We start from the raw sequence: 8174 nt of genomic DNA on the forward strand, positions 1-8174 counted from the left end.
CTACTTTTAACCCCATATTTTAGACTGCCGAGATATAATGTTGACCATGTGTATCAAGCGCGTGACACGTGTGTAACGGGATATTCCCTCACATGCTCATCGATCAAGAATGGGTGTGCTCGGCGAGCACCTTGGGGAAATCGATTTACCCACTTCATCAGGCACTCAGGGCATCGACCAAGCGAATTAGGACTTCTGCTCGGCGAGCAAGAGCATATGTGCTCGGCGAGCAATAGCTACCTTTCTTGTATGCATTATATTGTGTAATGGCTACCTTTCTTGTTTGCTGCTGTTATTATCTTGTGTATGCATTATCTTGTGTAATAGCTACCTTTCTTATATACATTATATTGTGTAATGGCTACCTTTTTTTTAATATGATGAAATAAACTTGATTTACTCTTTTCTTTCCTACTTTCTTCTTTTGAAAGTCCTTAATATTGAAAATTTGCTATAAATATCATTTAGTCATCACTTCTCTTCCACTGTATTCTATACTTCATGTCAAATCAGATGTTAACTCTTCCTTTGTATTGCCTTCCACTGTATCTATATACACTGTGGTCATAATTCATACAAAGTTAAAGCATTTTTTACAATTCCAACGTGGATTGAGACCAAAAAAAGCACCAATTAAAAATTAGAAAGACACCAATTAAATCTTCTTTATCTCCAATGCCCGTACTTGAGTTGGAACTAAGAGTTTTTTTAGAGTTTAGGGGGTTAAAGGGTTGTCCTGTGAGGTGAAGGGGTTAAATGAACAAAATGGACAACTTTAGGAGGCTGGGTATGCATTTTTTTTACCGTTGGAGGCAAGAACAAAATCCTCCCACGCGCCTCCTGTGTTTGAGACAAAAACGTTGACTAGGTCAATGACACGTCGAACGATATGGGGTTAAAAGTAGCGTTTTTTGGAGTTTAGGGGTTAAAGGGTTGTCCCGTAAGGTGAGGGGGTTAAATGAACAAAACGGACAATTTTAGAGGGCTGGATATGTATTAGGCCTTTATAAAGTAATCATTATTTTGTTTGTTCTCACATTAATACTCTATAAACGTTAAGCTTACATTTATGTTGACTTGCAACAACCATCAAGTTACTGCTACGTCATCATGAAACGGCCACGTTTCAGCATCGGAGCTGACAAATGTCAGATGTTCATCAAACAATCACCATGAAACGGCACCTTTTCATCGTTGATACTGAAGACTTATCCTCTGTTTCAAAATGAGCTACCCTGAGCAAGAGTTCAGTTAACAAAAAACCTATCAGAATTTTGTTACAAGCCACGTGGCATACGTACCCCAGTGTAGCCTGCACCGTAAACTTAGTCTTTAGCTATAAATAATACGATCGCATTCCTGCTATTTCCATATGATGCTGTTAATTATCAGATTGAAGAATAACGAAAGAGGAAAAGAAGGAAGATGGATACTTCAACTCTTACCGGATTATTAAAATGCGTCACCGGAGAATTCCCGCAAAGGCGAGCGGTGTCCGTTTCAGGCACGTTCGATTTGACATATTCTCAGCTTCATCAGCTAGTTGAAATGGCCGCTTCTCGGCTTGTTGCGGCAGGAGTTCTTCCAGGCGATGTTGTTGCCCTTGCTTTCCCTAATTCTATCGAGGTTTGATGTAATTGCTTTTTCTTTCTTCTTTTTTCTATATCTGATCGTGATTTTATCCCCTGTTTTGTCGATGATTTGATTCTTTTACGGATTGGTTTAATTACTCATGAAATTGAAAATTCAATTCTGAACTTTTTTGTTTCCGATCGACATTTATCAATAGCGCTGAATTTTATTATCTTCATTTTTAGGATTTTCTGATTCTAATTGAAAACGAAGATAACAATTTGAAAAGGCTGATTAATTATTGGAATTAGTGAATTCAATGCTGTTTATGATTCAGAAGATATTGATATGTTTGTGATAATTGCAGTTTGTAATTATGTTTTTGGCGGTTATCAATGCCCGAGCAACGGCTGCTCCACTCAATGCAGCTTATACGGCGGAGGAATTCGAGTTCTACCTATCTGACTCAGACACGAAGCTTTTAATCACCTCACATGAAGGTAACAGTTGCGCTGAAGCTGCTGCATCAAAGCTCAACATTCTTTCAGCCACCGCATCACTGCCCGGAGCGGATTCTGAACTTGTTCTAACGCTCCCGGAGTCCGATCTTATCTCAATCCCTCAGCCCGTCAACGAATCATCCGATGTTGCGTTGTTCCTCCATACCTCTGGCACCACCAGCCGACCCAAAGGTGTGCCATTGACACAGCTCAATTTAGCATCGTCTATGTTGAACATAAAGACAGTTTATAGGCTGACTGAGTCAGATTCGACCGTTATAGTTCTCCCATTGTTTCACGTTCACGGATTGGTAGCTGGCCTACTGAGTTCACTCGGAGCCGGAGCCTCCTTAGCTCTACCTTCCTCGGGCCGGTTCTCTGCTTCAACATTTTGGAAAGATATGATCAAATATGATGCTACATGGTACACAGCAGTTCCTACCATCCACCAAATCATAATTGATCGCCATTTTAGCAACCCCGAACCCGTTTACCCGAAACTACGGTTCATCCGGAGCTGTAGTGCTTCTCTAGCACCAGCCATTTTCGATAAGTTAGAGGAGATTTTTGGAGCACCGGTGTTGGAGGCTTATGCAATGACGGAGGCAGCCCATTTGATGTCCTCGAATCCATTACCGGAAGATGGACCACATAAGGCCGGATCAGTGGGGAAACCTGTGGGTCAAGAGATGGCTATATTAGATGAAAAGGGTGTTGTTCAAGGAGCAAAGGCTGAAGGAGAAGTGTGCATTAAGGGTCCAAATGTGACTAAGGGATACAAAAATAACCCAGAGGCCAATAGGATGGCATTTCGATTTGGTTGGTTTCATACTGGTGATCTTGGGTATCTTGATTCGGATGGGTATTTGCATTTGGTGGGTAGGATTAAGGAACTTATTAATCGTGGAGGTAAATATGCATCTTTCATTTTTCATTTTGTCGTTTTCATTTGAATTTTGACCTTTTAGAAACCTAAGCTCTAACCTTGCCCCAATGATAATGACTAATTCCTGGCCAGTCGCTGCAACCGAATGTGTGCATATATACAGAATTGACCTTTTGGTTTATCAATAGTAGTCTAATTTTGCACATATATACAGAATTGACCTTTTGGTTTATCAATAGTATAGTTTAATTTTGCACATATACACAGAATTGACCTTTTGGTATATTAATAGTAGTTTAAGACCAATTTAATTTTGGGCCATTTAGAAAGTTAAGTCGTTCAGAGAATGCAAATTGCCTACATATCAATAGTGGGGACTTATAATTGTTCCTTTTTCTCTCTTGCTGATATTTCAGGGGAGAAAATATCACCAATTGAAGTGGATGCAGTTCTTGTATCTCATCCGGACGTTGCTCAAGCTGTGGCTTTTGGAGTCCCTGATGATAAATATGGTGAAGAGGTATCAACAAACAAAGCTTCTAATTCTAGGGCTCAAAAGCACCCATGATTTAAGTACAGGTTATTTACACCGGTGATTACCAAAATTAAGTCATTAAACTAATACAACTATATCAATAAGGTCACTGCGGTCAATTTGCTCCACCGGAATACTAACGTCAGCAATACATCAAAACCCAACTTAAAGGGATGTACACATGGCTAACTGTAGCATTACATTACAGTGGATCTGATTATAAGTGACTTTATTGATATAGATGTGCTAATGTAGTGATTTTGTTGTTTCAAAAACGATTACTAGTGCAAAAAATTTCTACTTTTACTGATTTAATGCTATGGATAAATGTTCCATCGGAGCATTATTCCACTGCAGTTGCCCTATTAGACATAATTACACGCATAGTGTTCCGCTAACCAGGTCGAAGTCAGACATTTTTTATCCGATTTTAAAATTGTGAAGTAATCGGACAAAAATATTCCGACTTCTTTACATTGTACGCACCCCAAGCATTAATGCTCAGGTTACGTTTTCCTCCTTCAACAAGGAAGTTAAGGAAATTGAACAAAGATTGTCCAACTTCCATGTGGGAAGAACGACTTTCAATAAGGAAGTCGGACAATCTTTATCCGATTTCGGACAAAATCGTAATTCGAATAACGTGCAATGTGAAGAAGTCGGACAACAATCTTTATCCGATGTTTTTTTATGAGATTTCACCTTAGTTTACATGCATTATTCTGCATAGTATTTATTCTACTTTACATAAGTGAACTAGTGACATTGACCCTTCGTTAATAAATATATCTTAAATGCATGTTTAACCACAGATCAACCTTATTGGCCCCACCATGGTTTGTTTAACCACAGATCAGCCTCGTTGGCTCCACCAGGGTTTGGGTTGTTTTATGTATGACTAGGGATCTACTTACATATTATGAATAAGACATCATGCACCCATATGTTTCCTCACAATTGTAAACTGATTGATCGAATGTTTGGTATTTAGATCAACTGCGCAATAATTCCCAAAGAAGGATCGAGTATTGACGAGGCAGAGCTGCTGACATATGCTAAACAGAACCTAGCAGCTTTCAAGGTGCCCAAAAAGGTTTTCATCACTGACTCACTACCAAACACAGCCAGCGGAAAAATCCAAAGAAAATTAGTAGCTGAGCACTTTCTTGCTCAAATTTCAGCTGCTACAGTCCCCAAGTTTGGGGCTTGAGAAGAAGGCTTACTATTTTTCTGTCCAGATGTTGCAAGGGGTGAGAAATATTTGAAATAATCCCCGAATACTTGTGCTACTGAAGATAAATCTTACTGTAAGGAACAAATGATGCTCTTTTGTGTTTTACAATTGAGATCTGATAAGCGATAATTCATCAACACCTCCCACAATTCAAAATAGTGAAATCTTTTCCACGTACGTGTATACTCTGCGTGATTTACCAGTGTCTAATACAAGATGGTGTATGAGTAAAAGAAAATGGAAAAAGGCAGTTTTATATTCGTCTTGTCATAACAAGATTATGTTAATTGCATTGCAGTTGATGCCCATGAGTTTGTACATGTAACACTGCTGTGTATCAATATCACTAATTTCACTAATGTAAAATTTCATCATTAACGTTTTTTCTAAATAATGATAGATGTGACAATTTTAGACTCAATAATAATAGATGTGACAATTTTGAACTCAAGCAATGAAATAGAACAGTCCATTTCCCCATGTTCATCAAGGACCAGATGAGACAGTTTGATTGCACTAATTTCTGTCAGCCAGCGAAAATCCCGGAATAGATGAACAAAGCTGAGATCAATCGCATTCGACAACGTGAAGAATCTATCAATAACATCCGCAGCGAACAAAGTACCCATTCATTTAATAACCAATATACTGATAATGAACATATATGTCGGTAAAACAGGAAATACCTAAACTAAAACACAAGCACCCATTTCAACACAATTCAGTCACAATCAAATATCCAGGCACAAAAACAAAATATTTATGTCCATGCTACACCTGAAAATAGCATATAGAACATTTAAGCCTCTTCTTGAAGTTCCTCTTCATCTTCATATTCATATCCTTCCTCATCTGCAGTGGCATCTTGGTACTGTTGATACTCAGAGACCAAGTCGTTCATATTGCTTTCTGCCTCAGTGAACTCCATTTCATCCATACCCTCCCCAGTGTACCAATGCAAAAAGGCCTTTCTTCGGAACATAGCGGTAAATTGCTCACTCACCCTGCGGAACATCTCTTGGATTGAAGTGGAGTTACCAATAAATGTTGAAGCCATCTTGAGTCCGGTTGGGGGAATGTCACAAACAGTGGACTTCACATTGTTGGGGATCCACTCAACAAAGTACGATGAGTTCTTGTTCTGAACGTTGATCATCTGTTCATCAACTTCTTTAGTGCTCATTTTTCCACGGAACATTGCAGAAGCTGTCAAATATCTTCCATGTCGAGGATCAGCTGCACACATCATGTTTTTGGCATCCCACATCTGTTGAGTGAGCTCTGGTACAGTGAGGGCTCTGTACTGTTGTGACCCACGAGAAGTGAGTGGAGCAAAACCAACCATGAAGAAATGCAACCGTGGGAATGGAATGAGATTGACAGCAAGTTTCCGAAGGTCAGAGTTCAATTGACCAGGGAAACGGAGGCAGCATGTCACCCCACTCATGGTGGCAGAAATAAGATGGTTAAGATCTCCAACTGCATTTAAACAACAAGAATATTAGTTAGCCCCGTCACGGCTCAAAAAACATATTAAAATCAGCATTCAAGTCCATGAGCAAGTCAGATTTTTAGATACTAACGTTTTGGCAGTCATTAGCATGATGCACAAGGTTTTCTGCAGTAAAGCATATTACATGGCCTTGAGGGATCAAATGTGACTTGAGCTACCTCCAAATATTCTAGTTCTGATGCATGCATGAATGAATGAAAATAAGAAGAATGTATCACAGTCAACGAATAAAATACCAACAACTACCAACTGAAGGAGTGACATCTCCAGAATAATGCGTCTTTTATACACATAGTCAGCAATATAATAACAAACTCAAATTTAGGCATAAGAAAATGAAACAATGGCTCCTGAAGATATAATTAACGTTCTCCAAATCAGCATCCAAACAATTATCTCTAATAGCAGAATCATTATAAAAAATGCAATACCAGAAGTAGACAAGTTTCTAGGAACTTACAGCTAGGAGTAGTTAGCTTCAGAGTCCGGAAGCAAATATCATACAGAGCTTCGTTATCCAAAACCATACACTCATCTGCATTTTCAACGAGTTGGTGAACAGAGAGTGTTGCATTGTATGGTTCAACTACAGTATCGGACACCTTTGGGGAAGGAAACACGGAGAACGTGAGCATCATTCTGTCTGGATATTCTTCTCTGATTTTAGAAATCAAAAGAGTTCCCATTCCTGATCCAGTACCACCTCCCAATGAGTGGCAAACCTGGAACCCTGCGATAATTAGAGAAGCTTGCCAATCATCAATCTCTCTCCATCAAGGACAGTTAAAATCTAATAAAATCAAAGAAAATGCGAAAGACCACAGCTCTTCCGCTTTGTTCCAGGACCACATTATACCATGAATTATTCGTAGAAAACAATCCATTAAATAGATTCTTTAAAACTTCAGAAGTCTCTAGAGCATGATTTTAGATAGTTGAATTCATATACATCTTAGGATTTATCAGATATGAAAATCTAACAGGCGGTTAAATAAACTCTGCCTATGAAATACTACTTAAACTAAAATGGATCCATAGGAATCACAAAGAAACCTGCCTCAAGATGTTCTGAAAATAGAACTTGAACTGTAGCCTGCAGTCTAAATTGAACAAAAAGTACTAAATAATCTCTGATAAAATAAAATGTTACCTTGAAAAGGAGGGAAACAGGAAATATCACCAACAGATCGTTATAAAAACAAACCAAGAGACGGACTAATTTCATAACTCGAAAATACCTTGCAAACAGTCACAGTTCTCGGCTTCCTTTCTTACGACATCGAGCACAGAGTCAATCAACTCAGCTCCCTCTGTATAATGTCCCTTGGCCCAGTTGTTTCCAGCCCCAGACTGCCCAAAAACAAAGTTATCTGGCCGGAATATCTGTCCATACGGGCCGGATCTGACACTGTCCATGGTGCCAGGTTCCAGATCCATGAGTACTGCTCGTGGAACAAACCTTCCGCAACTAGCCTCGTTGTAGTAAACATTTACTCGCTCGAGTTGCAGATCGTTGTCCCCCTGATACCTTCCGGTCGAATCAATACCGTGCTCGGCGCAAACAACCTCCCAGAACTTTGCTCCGATTTGGTTGCCACACTGGCCACCCTGGATGTGAAGGATCTCACGCATTTTGATTCGAGTGTGTGAGTTTCTTCGCAGAAGGAAAAAGAGAACTTGAAATGGAGAGAAAGATGGAAAATGAAGCAGAGAGAGAGGCTTATATGGTAGGGAGATAAAGGAAAAAGATTTTCCGCCGTTAATTAGCGTGCGCGTTAACGGAAAATGTGACGGCGTGTTGTTTAAGTGGGAATTTAAATTTTGAAATTTGAAATTTGGTAGTGACCTCTCTTCTTTTAATGTTGGAGATTTGATTAGGATTTAATTTTTTCCTCAATTAGGGTTAGCTAAGATTTAGGAAATGTGAGCAGGGC

At 39.2% G+C, this 8174-nt stretch overlaps 2 protein-coding genes across 3 annotated transcripts; one reads left to right on the top strand and one right to left on the bottom strand.

The window, feature by feature from the left end:
• Positions 1–1241: 1241 nt before the first annotated feature.
• On the top strand, positions 1242–5105 carry LOC136225553 (oxalate--CoA ligase-like). 2 transcript variants are annotated; one of them, XM_066013625.1, is made up of 4 exons: positions 1242–1626; positions 1940–2981; positions 3375–3537; positions 4485–4596. In XM_066013625.1, exons 1-3 carry the CDS (start codon positions 1426–1428, stop codon positions 3524–3526), a joined length of 1395 nt encoding a protein of 464 aa, XP_065869697.1. In that variant the 5' UTR covers positions 1242–1425; the 3' UTR covers positions 3527–3537; positions 4485–4596. The 2 variants fall into 2 exon arrangements, with proteins under 2 accessions (XP_065869697.1, XP_065869686.1); XM_066013614.1 differs by having other exon boundaries at positions 1245–1626; positions 3375–3478; positions 4485–5105.
• A 236-nt stretch (positions 5106–5341) lies between these two features.
• LOC136225562 (tubulin beta-1 chain) lies at positions 5342–7942 on the bottom strand. Its single transcript, XM_066013639.1, has 3 exons — positions 7479–7942; positions 6701–6970; positions 5342–6206 (listed from the first exon to the last, which is right to left on the bottom strand). Exons 1-3 carry the CDS (start codon positions 7870–7872, stop codon positions 5527–5529), a joined length of 1344 nt encoding a protein of 447 aa, XP_065869711.1. The 5' UTR covers positions 7873–7942; the 3' UTR covers positions 5342–5526.
• Positions 7943–8174: the final 232 nt, after the last annotated feature.

This window comes from Euphorbia lathyris, chromosome 1 (assembly GCF_963576675.1).
Source record: "Euphorbia lathyris chromosome 1, ddEupLath1.1, whole genome shotgun sequence".
NCBI lineage: Eukaryota > Viridiplantae > Streptophyta > Magnoliopsida > Malpighiales > Euphorbiaceae > Euphorbia > Euphorbia lathyris.

Coding starts and splice junctions, on each gene's coding strand:
- LOC136225553 (XM_066013614.1), top strand. CDS start 1,426: ATGGATACTTCAACTCTTACCGGATTATTAAAATGCGTCACCGGAGAA. Junction 2,982..3,374: donor GGAACTTATTAATCGTGGAG/GTAAATATGCAT, acceptor CTGATATTTCAG/GGGAGAAAATATCACCAATT. Junction 3,479..4,484: donor ATGATAAATATGGTGAAGAG/GTATCAACAAAC, acceptor TTTGGTATTTAG/ATCAACTGCGCAATAATTCC.
- LOC136225562 (XM_066013639.1), bottom strand. CDS start 7,872: ATGCGTGAGATCCTTCACATCCAGGGTGGCCAGTGTGGCAACCAAATC. Junction 6,971..7,478: donor GAACTGTGACTGTTTGCAAG/GTATTTTCGAGT, acceptor TAATTATCGCAG/GGTTCCAGGTTTGCCACTCA. Junction 6,207..6,700: donor GAAGCTAACTACTCCTAGCT/GTAAGTTCCTAG, acceptor GTTTAAATGCAG/TTGGAGATCTTAACCATCTT.